This window comes from Sceloporus occidentalis, unplaced genomic scaffold (genome assembly GCF_023333645.1).
Source record: "Sceloporus occidentalis isolate IW3139 unplaced genomic scaffold, rSceOcc1.0.p SCAF_1, whole genome shotgun sequence".
Taxonomy (NCBI): domain Eukaryota; kingdom Metazoa; phylum Chordata; class Lepidosauria; order Squamata; family Phrynosomatidae; genus Sceloporus; species Sceloporus occidentalis.
The window spans coordinates 104493176-104511182 of record NW_028316981.1 but is presented as its reverse complement, the minus strand read 5'-3'; the positions used below and the strand labels follow the sequence as shown (position 1 = coordinate 104511182).

The following is an 18007-nucleotide window of genomic DNA, read 5'->3' as shown; positions in this document are numbered from 1 at the left end:
AGGTTTCTGACGTGGAACTTAAAGTCCTCAAGGGCCAGACTAAGCTGCCATTCAAACCTCTAAAGCAAGAGTAGACACATGTGGATGGTGTGGGAGCCAATTTTTGTGTCATCTCCCCCCACCCCAGAAAGCTGCATTGGCATACAAAAGCCCTCAAACTGCATAAAATAAGTAAAATTCTGTGCAATTTTTCACACACCCCCACACACATTTGTTCCTTGCAATTCTCACCCTAGAAACATGACACCACATCAAAAATAATTCAGCTGACAGTTGGCCAGAAATGAAATAGGAAGTGAACAATGGCTGGAAAAATCAGCTACTCCCCCTCCCCGCCCTCCCAAACAGGGTCTGGGTGCTTTAGTGATCCAGTGAATTTGCAGTGGTTTTGAGTTGGCTGTTCTGTTTGAGCTAAGGAATGGGATAAATCACCTGGAATTTTTTTTTAAAAAAAATGGGGAGTCTGGAGATTTTGGAGGGGCTGCAGGGACCATGTTTGCCCCAGAGGCCACCATCTGTCTACCTCTGCTCTCGAGTCTATTTGACTAAGAATCCTCTTAGTTGTCGTGGCTTTCCTTGTGGCTGTAACATTACCCAGAAAGATATCATAACTGAATGTAGTCTTTAAGCACAAACAAAGTGATCTTCCTCACGGATCCTTCCTTTACAGCAAAACTGAACACTTGATTTCACAGGTCCCAAGATGTTAACATGCTCTTGTTTTTCCCTCTTATTCTTATGAGTGTTTGGCCAAGTTGGTTGTAGACAAAGTGCTTGAGGTCTGTATGTGCTGCAGTCTTTCAGACAGACATATACTCTTGTTTCCTTTCACTCTGTTTTCTTAGGAGCAAAGCCTTTGGTGCAGTGCTACTGCTGGATCTTTTATCCAAGTCTTTTGCCATGGCACAAAGATTCAACGCTTGCTTATCTAGTTAATTCTACCAATCCCACATCCACAGCCTTCCCTCAGAAGCATAGGGCCACCACTTGAACCATTCCTAATATCTCCATAAAATTCTGCAGATGAGCTCCTTCTGCCTCTGTAGAAGTGGGTAATGGCAGAAGACTACTACAGCCAGTTTCAGCCAGTTTTCGATCATCCTCCCCCCCTGCCATGACATCACATATTCCATGATTAGATTTCTCCTTCTCAACTAATGGATAATGTAACAGTGAAGATTCCTTCTAGTTTAGTGTGATGGAGGCATCCAGTCCTCATTCTAATTAACAAGGTGGCTGATTAACTCGTGGTCTCATGTGAGGCTCTAGCCTAGTCTGCATCTGTCATATTGCACTTTGATCTAGTTCCAGTCAAGGGGGATTCAACTCTCTGTCTTGTTACTCTGCTTTACATATTCCTCAGGTTATACTTAATCTCATGTTTGGTCATGGGATGGTACAGGGGAAAAATACAATGTATGACGAGTCACACAATTCATTTCATTTCCCCTTAATGAAGAGGTATGCAGTTGTACTGATAGTTTAGATTACAGAGCTTTTAAGCATGAAGGTGTGGGACCTTCTCTGCCCTGCCAGTGCATCTTACATATAGCACTTAAACCATAACATTGCCTTACATCTCCCATAATTCCCCCAAGCATTGCTATTGGTAAGGTATTGTGGATGCTCCCCCCTCTGACTTAAATAATACAGCCTTGTTGTTGTGTGCCTTCAAGTTGTTTCTGACTTATGGTGACCCTAAGGTGAACCTAACATGGGGGTTTCTTGGCAAGTTTTGTTCAGAGGGCATTTGCTATGGCTTTTCCTTGAGGCTGAGAACATGTGACTTGCCCACCGTCACTTATTGAGTTTCATGGCCAAGCGGGATATTGAATCCTGATCTCCAGAGTAAGTGAGCCACACTGGCTCACTCATAGCCATAGAAGGCACAAATGCCAGTGCATCCATTTTAAAAGGCTTAGCTGCTCTCACTTCAGTAGTCTAATAGCTCTTTGGCACCCTGAAGGCTGCTAAAACATATAGTACAGAAGCTTTCATGAGCTTCCACCCACTTAATCAGATATAACACCAGCATGGGATGGGCCCAAGCTCACTGTTTCTTTTATGTTTGATCTGAGATTTAGAAATGTAATACTGTCTTATACCAATGGAATTCAAGAACACAAGTTTGGAGTCTTAGAAAGCTGTTCTCTATGGTGGTGGGGAAGGAATATTTGAAAGCGGAACAACTTATCCAAAGCCCAGTAGGTTTGCTTTAGCAATGTCCTTTTCTTTCTTGCATGGTTTGTGTCCATGCTGAAGCTGTTTCCCTCTGAGAGATGCCAATGGGATTCAAATGAACTACACCAGATGTAGTAGTGGCATAGTTCTCCCCCATGTCTGGCATGTGACAGGGGCATGGGAGGGTTGTAGATACTGTTCATCCACTGCCACTCAAAGAACTCCCCTGGCATCCTGCCTTTTCATGTTCTTTGTTTACCTCTGAGATTGGGAAACACCAGCTGAGGACCCCATGCATGGAGCTTGAGAGTTCAGGTCTTCCCTTCTGATTGCAGATGCTACTCTCTCTCTCAGAAGGGGTAATCTGAAAATTCCTCTAGTTCCTTGATTGAGATCTCAGAATGACTTCAGGGTTGCACCTGAAAGTAATTATTAGTAAAATGGAATTCATTGTACTTGCTTGGCTCAACCCACTTTTTTATTCTATAAATTGTATTTTTGTTGCCTCACCATTGTAATCCTCTTCTGTCTAGGGTGAAGCTATGATTTATATGGAGCCAGAGAAACAAGTCATATCTAGATCTGCAGATGAGTGTGTGGTGGCTCTTTGTGATCAATGGTGAGTTGGAAACAAACACACAGCTAATTTAGTTATATGTTTCATCTCTATGTTGTACTTATTTCCCCCCCTATTTTAGGTACTTGGATTATGGTGAAGAAAAATGGAAGCAACAGACTTATGAGTGCCTGAAAAACCTCGAGACGTAAGTTGTGGGGAACAGGGACAAAGAAACTGTAGACTAATACAGAGCCAGGAGACACAGTAGTAATAATAATAATAATAATAATAATAATAATAAATAATATCTTGCTCTTCAGCTAAAAGGCTATCATAACGGCTTACAAATTGTTAATTAGACATTTCCTTGCCCTCAGGCTTACAATCTAAAAAGACAAGACACAAAAGGAGAAGAGAATGGTAGTGGGGAAGGAGAAAAGCAAATCTTCTCCCCTTCTGAGGCCTGGACCATGGCAGATGGACTGGAGGCAGGGCCCTTCTTACTGTGGCTAGGCCCAGTGGAGCTGGCCTGCACTTCTCTGCCTCTGGATGATGGTGGATGGAGGGAGGGCTCTTCTTCTTTTCAAGCAAGGCCCAATGGAGCTGGCTTGTCTTTCTCTCTCTCTGGATGATGGTGGATTAATACCCTGCTCTTTTCAGTTTCTGTGAAGAGACAAGAAGAAATTTTGAAGCTACGCTAGACTGGTTACAGGAACATGCCTGTTCAAGGACCTATGGACTGGGTAGGGAAACCATACAGTGTTGTTATTCAGGAATACTACTGACTCTAAATGTCCCATTTCTCTCCCCTTTAGCCCATTCAACCCAAGTATTGCAATGTTTACATGTTTTATTTTTTCCCCTTTTGCTGTGTCTCATTTCCCTTGATTCATGATTCTCACATCCCATGTTCCAATAATATGTGGGGTTCAGCTTTGGACTTTCCTTTCACCTTTGACCACATCAACAGCTAAACATCCTTTTGGCTTGAGTCCAGTTGTATTATTAGCCACAGCACTACTAAAAGTTGTCATCTGCTGTATCCCAATAGTTCTTTGAGTGCCATCCAACATAGTAATATATAACCTCTTTTCATTGATAACTATGATATTTAATAACTGTAATCCCAATAATTACTCTCTCCATCCCCCACCCACATCCCCACCTTAGTCAGTCTGTAAACGTAAAATGCTAATTCACAATAAATATATTTTGTCATTTTTTAGGTACTCGTTTGCCTTGGGATGAGCATTGGTTGATAGAATCCCTCTCTGATTCGACTATCTACATGGCCTTCTATACAGTGGCTCATCTACTACAGGGCGGTAATCTCCGTGGACAAGGAGAGTCTCCGTTAGGGATCAGGTGAGAAGGAAAGGGAAGAATTCCTCATATAACCATTTTCTGTAGATTCATGTAGCATAGCAGATGAGGAGCCTCACATATGTTGGATCTGCATTAATGGACATTTTGCAAAATGTCTAACTAAAATGTTGTAAATCGAACCACAGTTGGGATAGCTGGTCATCAGAATTAGCCCTTACTTTTTTTGTGTGATGTCACTTCTGATTTCCCAGGAAATTTATTAAGTGACTGAAAAATGAAGCAGATGGTTAATCCTTCCTCCCCCCCTTTAAACTCTCCATCTGCCATAAATAAATCGGTAGTCAAGATCAGCTGTCTCGTTGACTGTGTGAATACAACTGTATGTTCATTAGCTATTCATGTCTATGTGTCTAAAGACTATTATGGAAACTTAGATTAAAAATCTCTTCAAACTACATTAACAAACTCTAGCAAGAGGATTCCCCCCTCCCCCCAAAGAACATAAGGCCATGTTAGAGAAAATGGAGAAACAGTTCTTCTTCAAAGTAATTATTACAGTCTGTACTTGTATAGTCTAAATAGTGTATTTATATAGCATTATAGTCTGCTGACATGTTCCTTTTTTTAAAGGAAATTCTCTTTCTTATGGCTTTAGTTTTCATTAATATTCAAAATATGGTACTAGTTCTTTTACAGTCCACTGCAGTTTACAGTTAGCTGGATGAAGGTGGGCTTTTGGCTGAAACTACAAAATTAAAGCTTTAGAAATGTTAAGAATATTCCAGCCCCTTCTTTCCCTTCTCAAGCTGAGAGAGGAAATTAAAACCAAGAGGATTGGTTCAGAATAAGATATTTTTCATGTGGTGAATTTCCTTTTAAAGGCAGCCATGATATGCCTGAGGAGTCTTTCTTCTGAACCATTAATTGAGCTGGCTAGTGACTGTCTCTCTTTCACACTCTTTTCTTTTTTAAAGACTGGAATAAAAAGAATTTAGCTTGACAGCAACCATGCTTTTTCACTCTTGCTGCTGCTTCTCTAGTCAACAGAATCTAAGAGGTCTTTATGTGAACAGTTATATTGCATTTTGATGTCTTAATTCAAAAGGGTTGATTGAATTTCTAAAAGGAAATAGAAAATGAATAAAGGTTATTTCAAGTAACATATCAAAGGCTGCTTGTGGAACTGAAGTCAAGAAAGACTTCAGAATGAATCATCCCCAGTTTAATATCTGAATCTTAATTTTGAGTTCAATGACTTAAATACTTTCTAACTTACATTATACTTGATGTTTGTGCTGCCCAAGCCATTTTCAAAGAAGGCTGAAAGAAACACAGACACACAAAAAGAATCAGTGAAAAATTGGGGTGATGACTGTAGATTTCTGTATCTGTTAGCTGTTTTCTCTTGATAGATCATGCCATTAAGAAATAGTTTAGCAATAAACCATATTAATATGCAAGGAAGGGCAGTTTATTTCTCTGTACCTTCCACACATTGTATAATATGCAGATAGTATATCTATCTAATTTATTACTAGGTGAAATATATTCAGGATGGCCAGCTTTGTTGGCCATATATCAACGTATCACTGTTTTTTGGATTTTGGATATTATTGTACTACTACTAATAATAATGAACTTTAGTTTTACCCTGCCTCTCTGTCAAAAAGACAATCGAGGCAGATTACAATCCATACAAAACCCAATATCCCAGTTATTCCCTCCCTCCCCTAAAATATCAATTAAACACTTTGACCATTAAAATAGTCCATACTTTTTAATTGAAATATTAATTACTTATATCTAATTTGAGAAATCATGGGAATAGTGTTTCTATATCACACTACAATTGTTCTCTGCAGTAACTTAGTAATGTCCAAGTTCCACGAACATTTAGAGCTAGCATTTTACGCTGAATTCATTATTTCATTAAGAATGTTATTAGAATTGATAATACTGTTTTTTATTCATGTATGGTGGCATTGTCCAAAGTTGAAAAAATATTGGAAACAAGTCCACATATTGATTGAGAAGATGTTGCAGATAAATATGAAACGAGGCCTGAAATATATTTATTGAACATGTTAAACAAACTTCCTCCCGACATTGAAAAGAAGTATTGGCGAGTCTTATTTACTGTCTATTTAATATCAGCAGCCAGAATGATAATAGCACAATATTGCAAAAGACAGGAAATGCCTGAGATAAATGAATGGTTACTAAAACTCTTGGAAAGGATAGAAATGGATAAATTAACTTCCTATTTAAATCATAAGGATGTAGACGTAACTGAGAGAGAATGGTTTCAAATTATGGAATATTGCAAAACAAGGAGGTTGTAAGAAGTGGGAACTTTTATAATGGTATATACAATATATGAGCAAATAAATTTAATTACTATTTTAAGATAGAAAATGTTCTAGGTGGACTGGATAATAAAGCATAAGTTATATTTAAAATCAGGAAAGGAGATGAGTAGATTAGGGGCACGGTAGTGGAGAAGGAAGTAATTTAATAGAAACTTCTAAGGGGGTTATATTTTGTATTTATATAATATATAATCACCTGTTATTTATGTAATGAATATGCTTTTTATATAATTGTAAAATTTTAATAAATAATTTTTTTAAAAAAGATAATACTACATTTTTAAAAAACTAGCAAACGGGTCTGGATACCAACCGGCCATAAAGGCCAGCCTGGAGACGGAGTCAGGGCATGGCATCCACACGATGCATGCTCCTACTCCACCCTCAGGCAGGCATGACACTGTGTGCTGCACCATGTTGTAAACCGCCGTGATCATAGGAACGGCGGTATATAAATAAAATTTCATTTCAATTTCATTTCATGTGGCAGGTGGTGTCACAGCGCTCCTCTGGTGCTGCATCTAGATGATGCAATGCTAAAGGAGCACTGAGAAAGTATGACACCTATGGTGCCCTATCTGCAGTGCAGAAAGGAGCCGTGGAAAGGCGAGATTGGGGTTGCGGTGTGTAGTTGCCATGGCCCTGATTTAGTGCTAAAAGGGGCAGCTGCAGGCCACCCCTTGGGTGTGGCCTGTACAGCCCCTTACTGTGTTTATGAATGAAACAATAACAGTACATATGATGCTGTGCTTAATTCAGTGACCTAGGCAAATAAAATATAGTGGCTTAACAGTGTCTGCTTAATACTGTAGCTAACAGAATTTTAAGGTAATTTTTGTTATTTCCTCTTTGTAACATTTATTTTCATAATATCTATAGGGCAAACCAGATGTCAAAAGAGGTGTGGGATTACATCTTCTTTAAAACGGCTCCATTCCCTACAACAAAAATCCCAAAGGAAACTTTGGATAAACTCAAGCAGGAATTTGAATTTTGGTATCCAGTCGATCTACGTGCTTCTGGCAAGGACCTTGTACCGAATCACTTGTCATACTATCTTTATAACCATGTTGCCATGTGGCCAGATCAAAGGTTGGTTTGAACCCAGTCAAAATATCATCAAAATATATCTCTTCCATTCCTTGAATTCTCTCAGTGACAAACCTACTTTAAGTTTAGCAGGCTCATAAATTAGCAGGATGGTGCAAAACAAAATTGTTTCTCTAGATCAGTAGTTCTCAACCTTTCTAATGCTGCAATCCTTTAATACAGTTCCTCATGTTGTGGTGACCCCCAACTGATGGTCTCAGTCCCTAAGACCATTGGAAATATGTGTTTTCTGATGGTCTTAGGCGACTCCTGTGAAAGGGTAATTTAACCCCCAAAGGGGCCGCGACCCACAGGTTGAGAACCGCTGCTCTAGATCCTCCAGGTATCACTCAGGGATTAAATTAAGGCCACCAGTTTATTAAACAGCTGAAATTTAATAGCTGAATCTTACTTGATGATTCTCTCTTGAATCCCTTAGTGTAGATTTCCTAAGACTTGGGCTGATGCTTTGGAAACTTCTGCCATTTCACCTTTGTCCTGTACTCGCAAATAATTGTGTGTCTCACACTACACATCACCCACAGCCTTAAAATTGTACAGAGGAGGGCCTCTAGTTTGTCAACATACCATTCTTGAACATTGGTTGTCTGCAAACAGCTATTATGTGCCATTGCATATTCCTCTCAACATTGAAAAGAAATATTGACGATATTTAATATCGGCAGCCAGAATGATAAGAGCACAATATTGCAAAAGACTACATTGTGGTGTATTGGTATGAATGTTGGTCTTCAGCCCTGGAGACCAGGGTTTGAATCCCCACTTTACCATGGAAACCCACAGGTGGCGTTGGGTAAGTCATACTCTCTTAGCCTTAGAGGAAGGCAAAGGCAAACAATCATCTGAACAAGTCTTGTCTAGAAAACCCTATGATAGATTTGCTTTAGGCTCACCATAAGTCAGAAATGATTTGAAGGCACATAAGAACAACATATTGTATTCTGTTATTAAGCGTTATTGTACTTATTCAGGAAGTATTAGAAGCTGAATACCCAGCCCATTGGGCAAATGTCTACTGCACAAGGGCAAGGGCTCAGTGATTGTCTAAGTATGATGCAGGTTATGTATATTGTGCTTTTAATACCTACATGTGCTTAGAGTTCTCAGTTTACGTGTCTTGCAGATGGAGGCAAAATTCTTTGAGCAATATCTGACTTTTGTGTTCTATTGGTTTTGTTAATGTTGTATTCCATTGACATGAATGTAGACTAACTGCAGTTTTTTTTTTAGCCTAAACATGTATTTGGCATTTTAGAAGAGTTGTCTTGAGGAAGGCAGTTACATTCCTTGGTTATCTTTGTGGGTAGGCCCATTAGAAAGTGCTCCTGTGAAATAATAAGATGGTTGGTTTAAAGATAATTGATAATTAACATCTTTTTGCCTTTCATTGCAGAGAAAAATGGCCTGTAGCTGTGAGAGCAAATGGGCATCTCCTTCTGAATTCAGAGAAGGTACACTGTTTTATTTGTCTATTACCTATTTGTGGTACTCAGGAGTGACAGAACAAGTACCTGTTTGAGAAATGTTGTAGTTATATACCTTCTAGTTCACATTGTTCTTAGAACATTTATTCAGCAGATACCCAACTGTTTTCCTATTTGCCTACCCATCCAAGCAGAAACTCTGCACTGTCTTGTCTAAGAATGTATGTTTCTTGGCTGTCCTCTTTAATATCTGAATTTCATGTTTTGTATTTTAAAGGGGAAAAAACACAAACTGCTTGTTTATCTCAAAGCTAGTTGAGCTTATCTTGCATGGTCAACAGAAATGTCTGCAGGACTTAGACAGGCATTATGAAATTATGAAATTTACCAGAATCCAGGAGTGCAGATTGTTTTTCTTAAACCATGAAACCTGCCTTTTAGAACCTAACATTAGAAATATTCAGCCTTGGGTCTAGACATGGCACTTTTTGCATTTTGATTTGTTCTTCATCTATACTGGGCATATTAAACATTCACAATCCATAATGTTGATATCAATATGATAAATCAGACAATAGTCTCCCCATGAATAGACTTAAATTCTCATCAGAGTATATGTGGGTAGAGGGAGTTGTGTATCTTTGTATGTATTTTTAGGAGAGTTGAATTGCTTCATGGTTCTTAAGATAAGCCATGTTTTAACTTTGTCTATCTTTGATTCTTCCTTTATTACAGATGTCTAAATCTACAGGCAATTTTCTTACTTTGAGCGAAGCCATACAGAAATTTTCTGCTGATGGTAAGAATACATCATAGGTAGGGATTTGAAAAAATCTGCCTTTTTCCTCTCTGGAAAATAGGAGCTCCTGTTGATCAATCTTTGTACATTTCATGTGGAGAGTTTATATTACATATTGTTTTGGAACAGGGTTCTTGTGTAAAAGCCTGGGAAAGAAAATGGGAGGAAGGGAACTTCCTCTCATGTTTCTCCTACCAAAACACAAATACAGAGTTCTCAGCTAATTTTTCCCATTACAGTGCGCCCAGAAAAGGCAATGGCACATGTGCCGTGCCACATGCACAAGCCCCATTGTTTTCAATGGGGCTTGAGTATTCACAGAATTATCCTTATCCAGAACATATCCCCCATGTAAGGGAAGGGCATGCTTTATTTTTCCAGGCCTTCCCATTTCTGTCTAGGGCAAGGCATGAGGGTTTCAGAATATTTTTATTTGCTCTTGCTCTAATTTGTCTTATACTCTTTTCCACAGAAGATCACTTTAATGTGCTGTGAACCAACAATTCCATCCTATAGCAAAACTTGAGATGAGAGTCAGTCTTTGCTCTCCTTATGTATGGCAGCTGATTGGCTATGGCTTTATAGACATTAAACCTGTCTTCCTTTAGGCATGCGGCTGGCGTTGGCTGATGCAGGTGATACTGTGGAAGATGCAAACTTTGTGGAAACTATGGCAGATGCTGGCATTCTCCGCCTGTACACATGGGTAGAGTGGGTGAAGGAAATGCTTGCAAACTGGGACAGTTTAAGAAGTGGGCCTGCCAATACCTTCAACGACAGAGTCTTCTCCAGGTACCATAAAAAAGCACCAACTTTTAAAATTACTGTATAAAAAAAGAAATGAACTTTGCGTCCTCTCAGTTACACGTTATGTGCTCCTGTTGTGTCACATATGTTTATATCTTAATCCTTCTCATTGATCAGGTGTAACTCTAGCTTTGTGTTCTTCTTCTCCCCATCTTCCCATCCAGTGAAATTAATGCAGGCATAATGAAGACAGATCAGAACTATGAGAAGATGATGTTTAAGGATGCTCTTAAAACTGGTTTCTTTGAATTTCAGGTAGGCTGCCTAATCTCAGAGGCTGTTGTTTTTCTTGTGTGCCTTCAAGTCATTTTTGATTTATGGCAACCCTAAAGCGAACCTATCATGGGGATTTCTTGGCACATTTCTTCAGAAGGGATTTGCTGTTTACATCCTTTGAGGCTGAGAGAGTGTAACTCACCCAAAGAATCTCAGAGCACATCATCTTAAAAATAAAATTTGGCCTTTTAGACCAGAGACTGTCAACACAGTTTACAACACACCTAAACCATGGATTAATAGCACATTAAAGGAGCTATACTTTAAAAAAAATGTTGCCAGTGTTGCTCTTTCTTTTGAACTTCATATGCTTAGGAGTTAAGATGGAGAGATAGGGATATACAGAAAAATACATCCAAAGTTGCCATTTTATTTATTTATTTATTTATTTATTTATGGAATTTATATTCCACCTTTCTCGCAAAATGGTATTCAAGGCAGCGATAGCATCTCTGAGCCAGGCTTAATATTTATTTTTTTATTTTATTTTATTTCTACTATGACTGTCATTGAATTCAAAGCGATGGATACCAGTAGTCCAAAAGAGAGGTGGGCCCAGTAGAGCCCTTGGGCCATGTGTCATCCCTTTGCTATGTTTTCCACCTTTGACTGCGTCAGATAACCTGTGAGGCTCCAACACTGGCAATTCATCTACCACGCTGTAACAGAAATTTCAGGAAACTTAAAATTCTAGGACTGACAGAGCAAAGAATTGGCAAGAGGACCTAGTAAATTTAAAATCCATAAGTTTATTTCCAATTGTCAACAAAGGAAAACATTGAACTCAGTGGAATTCAAGTTCCAAAAAGCTGAGATCCCGAACAAGACAAAATGGCTCTTTTTATATTATTGAAGACAAAGAAGCTTCTTCAGTATACCTGATTGGCTAATTACAATTTAAACATACAGAATTCTTACAATCAGAACAGAAATACATGCATATATTAAAATTGCATCATCACTTCTTACCCCCTCCTTTAGGAATTTAGTAGCTTTCCTCCTAACCTTGCTTCTGAACATCAACAATGTATCCTTATCTTAAATTGTGAATACAGTGGACCCTTGTTATACGCTGGGGTTTGGTTCCAAGATCCCCCATGTATAACAAAATCCGTGTATGCTCAAGTCCCACATCAAGGTAAATTTATACTTTTTTGGAACATTTTCAAACCGTGTATGCTTGAATCCGTGTATAAAAAATCCGTGTATAAGAAGGGCCGACTGTATTATGTCTAATTCTGTTGGTGCCAGCTTCTTACAGGTCATGATGCTCTTTTTACTCCTTTGCTCTAATTTTTTCTAAACTCCAAGCCTCTATTTTAAAAACCTATTTTTCTTTAACCAAAGCGACTCCATGTTTCTATGCTTTTTATTTCAACAAGGAATTTCCACCACACGCTATTTAAAGTTAAAAAAAAATCAATACAGGAAGTGGCTTTAGGTCCAATGACGAGCATTTGTTTTAGCATTTTGGTTTAGCATGCAATACTAAGCTGCATCAATAGGAATATAGTGTCTAGATCAGGGGTAGGCAACCTGCGGCCCGCGGGCCGGATGCGGCCCGGCGAGGCCTTGGGACCGGCCCCAGCCTGGTCCTGCTGCTGATTGCCGCCAGGGCCTTTGGGAGGCAATTGTCTATAGAAGCCTCAGAAACATGCATTTATATTAACATTTTTTAAAAAAATCAGCAAGTTTTTTCGCGTGTCCTCCATTTTTTTAAAAAAGGGGTCTTCCATTTGAAAATTTTGTCCTACATTTGTCCTGGTTTATTTATATATTTAAATTTTTTTAAAAAAAATATTTAATTATTTATTTTTTGGCTTCGGCCCCCCAGTTGTCTGAGGGACAGCAACCCGGCCCCCGGCTCAAAAAGATTGCCTACCCCTGGTCTAGATGGAGGGAAGTAATAGTACTACTCTATTCTGCTTTGATCAGACCTCATCTGGAAACCATGTCCTATGAGGAGTGGCTTAGGGAACGGGGCATGTTTAGAAGGTTGACATGATACCCATGTTTAAATATTGGAAGGGATGTCATATTGTGGCTGGAGCAAGCTTGTTTTCTGCTGCTCCAGAGAATAGGACACGGAACAATGGATTCAAACTACAGGAAAAGAGTTTCCACCACATTAGGAAGAACTTTCTAATGGCAAGAGCTGTTTGACAGTGGCGTATGCTGCCTTGGAGTGTGGTGGAGTCTCCTTTGGAGGTTTTGAAACAGAGGGTGAAAGGCCATCTATTGGGAGTGCTTTGTGTATTCCTGCATAGCAAGGGATTGGACTGGATGGCCCTTGAGGTTTCTTCCAGCTCTATGATTCTGTGATAGTGATTGCAGCTCTTGAAGATTCCTGGTGCTAAGCATTTGCCTTCTGATATGCTAGAGTTATCCATCTCTTATGGCTTTACTTTCTCTTGCTATTTAAGATTATGCCATGTCAAATGAAGAATGGTTTTACTTTCTCCTGCTATTTAAGATCTTTTAATGGGAACTGCCAGCACTTGAGCCTAGGGTCTTACCCATAATTTCTATTAAACTACAGCCCATCCTGTAATGGCTTCTCTGTTTTCTCTATATTGTGATGGCCATATTTGATGTGGTGCTAAATGGGAAGGTATGAGTGTATGGAATATGTCTGCTGTCAGTAATCTGTGCTGGGCATTTTCTTTCCATAAGACATAACTTCCATTGTTGCAGTTGGAGGCTCAGCAGTCAGCAAAGAGGAAAAGCCAAAGGATTGTTTCCTTTACCTGCTCTCTCCCCTCCCCGCTTTAACAAATCAATCTTTCCTCCAAGATGAATGGATTGGACAATATTCCTCTTGCCATTAAAGAATCAGAATACTTTGGTCAGTAGTCCATATGGTGTCAGGCGCTCTCCAAAGTACCTGCAGTAGCATATGGTTTTGCTTAAGGAATGAATTGCTCTGGCTGTGTTACCCAGCTGACTTTCAGGAGTATGGTTCCACTGGCTGAGCTGTGTGCATAATAATAGATCATATTTATTGCCTCCCCCCACCTTTCTACTTAATGGCAGCCTTTTATGTGGGTCATTCAGAATGATAGTGCCTAATATACAGTTACAGTTATCCTTGACTTTTATGTCTGTACCGATAGATGTCTCTTTTAAAAGCCATAATAATGTAAAGCTATATAATGTCCAACTGGTAGAATTTCATTTGATACAGATTCCAGCTGTGTGTTTTTAAAATAAATAGATAAATAAAATATGGCCTTTTTAATAATCTGTTACAGGATTATAAATGGTTTATGTTTTAAGATTGGATTAACACAAGGAAATTGTATTTCAGCAGTGCTTTTCCATGACAGCTCGAATGCCTTAACAGTACTTGGGTTGGCTCTCTTTTCAGGCAGCAAAAGACAAGTACCGTGAGCTGGCGATAGAAGGAATGCACAGGGACTTGGTGCTCCAGTTTATTGAATCTCAGACCCTCCTGCTAGCTCCAGTCTGCCCTCATGTGTGTGAACATGTTTGGGCATTGTTAGGCAAGGTACTGTTGTGTATTTGTGTCGCTAGTGCAATGTCTATGCATTTCTAGATGGAGGGCTGGCATATTGTAGAGATCTGGGGAGGGAATTGGTGTTTCAGAGCAGTTTTCTCCCCTACCTCTTTTAATCTCAGTGTTTTGTTGTCAACTCAAATGTAAAGACTGGCTCCATCATGAAAGCTTTGTGGCCTGTGCCTGGCCCTGTGGATGAAGTATTGATCCGCTCATCTCAGTACCTCACAGAGGCAGCCCATGATCTCCGTTTGCGACTCAAGAGCTACATGGCACCAGCTAAAGGAAAGGTTGGTGCCTATTACCCTATCCCTGTACTGCATTTTAAAAACATTGATGCATTCTGCAAAATGTATGTAAATTTAATGTTTTCTAGAAAGGCAACAAAGAAGTACCTCAGAAGCCATCCCATTGTACCATTTATGTGGCCAAGAACTACCCACCGTGGCAGCACACAACACTCTCTGTTCTGCGCAAACATTATCAGGTGATTACTCTACCTGCAATTCCTCCATTGGTTATTTGTTTCAAAATATGTATAGCTTGCCCTTCCATCAAATGATCTGTGAAGAGGTTCACATCCAAATAGGAACTATATTAAAACATCAAATCGATAAAGCAGGTAAGAAAAAGCAAAAAATATCAGTCGTCTCTCACCATCCTATTTTCTTTTATTATTCTCTCTGTAATTGCCTGCTCTCTAACACCCCTTGCTATGACCACCCCCACATCAGAAATAAAACTAACTTGGCATCAGGTTCATTGAATCCAAGTGGAGAAATATGTTTTTCCTTTTCTTTAATAAGATTGTTCAGGTATTGCATTGTGCATTATCAAGTTTCCTGCATGATTTCATTTCTAGTGACAATTTGGAAATGGAATGTGGCTGTAGTTTATTATTAATCTTTTGCTCATGCAGAGTTTAGTAAGCTGTTTACTTCAATACCAATTGTGCTGCAGGATTGCTGGCTTTTGCCAGGCTAGGGCAGCTTGCCTTATTAGGCAAGGAGCCTTAATGCTTCACTCTTGTCTTTGAGTATGATAATTCTTTGGCTTAGTAGGAAATGTACTGGTGCACAAATACATTCTTCTGTCTTACAACTAACACAATGTAAAGAAATCTGGCTTTAAAAGAAGGCGTCCCCTGAATTCTTGAGCTGCTGGAACTTATCCTTTAACTGTTGTGGCACAGGAATAATAGAGCTGCTCAACTGGAACAACTAAGTATCTAACTTGATTTGTGGACTCACTGTGTATTTTCCAACTGCAGCAGTGCAGTTAAATTAATTTCCTTTTAATTGGAAACTATCTTGTCTTTGTAACTTGGTGCTCATTGCCATCAGTTCAAATTGGAGAGAGAGAAAATATGAATTTTACTAACTGAATGAGCAGTAGCTTTCCATTTCCTTTGGGACTCCTGTCAAGGGAAGTTTTATGAAAATGTGAACATAAAGAGCAGGAAGAGCCAATAAACATTACTGGATAGTGGTAGATAAAGCCCCAGAAAGAATGTGAAACTCTTGCCAAGTTGAGTCTGTAGTACCATCCAAAATGTACTGTAGTACCATTCTTTCTTTTTCTTTGTAATGTTTAAAACCACCCTTCTTCCACATTGTGCAGGGTACCATGCATGGTCCCCCCTTTTGTATTTTTACATCTGAAGTGAGGTTGAATTCCACACACACTAGTGCTGTGGTATCTCTCCTCCCCAGTTCTATGTATCTGGCATGTAAGAAGAGAGGGGGAAATGGATCCAGTGTTGCTGAGATGGCAAGGAAATTTATGGTCTGTTTTTTGTGTTAGATAAACCTACTTCCTCCCTTCTCTTGTAGTTCCTGGCAGCCAGCAAGAGCAGGAGTCTTATTGAGTCCCTTGTGATCCAAGATATTTAGCTGTTGAGCTGTATTCAGTTTGACCGATGGCATTCTGTCTGTGAAGGCCTGAATGAACTGGTGTTTTGAAACAATTTAGGATAGGACATCTTATTTACAGGATAGTCACATACAAAAAGATGGGATTTACAAAATAAAATTTGATGCTGTGTGATTCCCCCTCTCCCTCCCAATTCATTAAGGCAAACTTTCTAAAAACAGTGTTTACAGAGAACTAGAATTCAAAGAATTCTGGAGGGAAAAATAGGATTTAATGTAAATGTATATCTTTATGTATAAGGATGGTAAATTTAAGTCCGACGATTACAAAACCAAATTGGTCATCATGTGACAAGATAAAATGTTAACTTCTTAAATTACAGTTGTCATGTAATGATAGAATTTAAATTTTTGTGTCTTCTGTTATAGACCAGTGGAGGGAATCTACCAGACAACAAAATAATTGCCAGTGAGCTCAATTCCTTGCCAGAACTGAAGAAATACATGAAAAGGGTTATGCCCTTTGTTGCTATGATTAAGGTCAGCCTTTCCATTCCTTTTTTTTTTAACTATTTCTTACTGATCTATGGGGAAACCTATATCAGTCCTAATAATAGTCTTGATTTGAATAAATTAAAAGACCCCCCCCCCTTGCCAAGAAATTATATGAATGTTTCAATTCATATAACACAGAAAATTGAAAGAGAACCTCACTGTATGAAATGTCTTCAAAGCTGGAGGGAGTTTGAAGTATGATAATTGTAGAACCCAGGAGGCCTTTGAAGGTGAGTTTTGAATGGCTACAGTTCAGATGTTTTATGATTATTTTCATAGCTGTGGGTAACTGTTCATAAGGATATTTTCATTGATTGCAAGCATGTCTGTAACTAGCCATGCAGAAAGATTTATATAATTCTTTCTGCTTTTAAAAACATAATAAATGTTTTCTGGCAGTAGGTTAGTGTCCTCAATTAAATTGTCATTATTCTCCAATTTTTTAGGCATTTCTTAGTTGACTGTCTACTCATGTATTCCTAATAGAAGTTTGCTTTAAACTCAGGTGTTAACTGGCCTGGAGTAAGTAATACTGTTTGAAGTTTGAAGTTGTCAGTGTAGAATGTGGAAAATTAGGCTATAACACCCAGAAAAGCCTGGTCAGCTCCACCAGTGGCCATAGTAGTTGGTGGAAGATCAAAAACAAGTACAGTGGTCCCTCCACATTCGCTGGGGTTAGGGGTGAAGAACCCCCATGAATGTGGAAAAACCGCAAATAAAAAAAACCCCACTATCCTCTCTAGGAATCTCCAGGTCCTCCAGTGGAGCTGTATGGTCAACATTTGACAGAGGTTTGATCATAGAATCATGCTGGAGCGTGTCCAAAGGAGGACAACTAAAATGGTGAAGGGTCTGGAAACCATGTCCTATGAGGAACGACTAAGGGAAACCATGTCCTATGAGGAATGACGGAGCTGGGGATGTTTAGCCTGGAGAAGAGAAGGTTAAGAGGTGATATGATAGCCCTGTTTAAATACTTGAAGGGATGTCATATTGAGGAGGAAGCTCACTTGTTTTCTGCTGCATCAGAGACTAGGAGCAATGGATGCAAGCTACAGGAAAAGAGATTCCACCTCAACATTAGGAAGAACTTCCCGACAGTCAGGGCTGTTCGACAGTGGAACACACTCCTTCGGAGTGCAGTGGAGTCTCCTTCCTTGGACATCTTTAAGCAGAGGCTGGATGGCCATCTGTTGGGGATGCTTTGATTTAA

General features: G+C 39.2%; 1 protein-coding gene across 4 annotated transcripts in view; it reads left to right on the top strand.

Annotated features, from left to right (window-relative positions):
- Positions 1 to 18007, top strand: part of LARS1 (leucyl-tRNA synthetase 1) — a 67591-nt gene that overhangs the window by 30113 nt on the left and 19471 nt on the right. For 3 of the 4 annotated variants that reach the window (XM_089531257.1, XM_089531271.1, XM_089531251.1), the window contains exons 16-28: positions 2715 to 2800; positions 2880 to 2945; positions 3401 to 3483; positions 3967 to 4105; positions 7315 to 7527; positions 8939 to 8996; positions 9705 to 9768; positions 10377 to 10560; positions 10740 to 10830; positions 14219 to 14359; positions 14491 to 14658; positions 14745 to 14855; positions 16669 to 16779. In XM_089531257.1, the coding sequence (XP_089387383.1) occupies positions 2715 to 2800; positions 2880 to 2945; positions 3401 to 3483; positions 3967 to 4105; positions 7315 to 7527; positions 8939 to 8996; positions 9705 to 9768; positions 10377 to 10560; positions 10740 to 10830; positions 14219 to 14359; positions 14491 to 14658; positions 14745 to 14855; positions 16669 to 16779 (1515 nt within the window). The remainder of the gene's footprint in view (positions 1 to 2714; positions 2801 to 2879; positions 2946 to 3400; positions 3484 to 3966; positions 4106 to 7314; positions 7528 to 8938; positions 8997 to 9704; positions 9769 to 10376; positions 10561 to 10739; positions 10831 to 14218; positions 14360 to 14490; positions 14659 to 14744; positions 14856 to 16668; positions 16780 to 18007) is intronic. The other variant, XM_089531264.1, reaches the window with a different exon arrangement.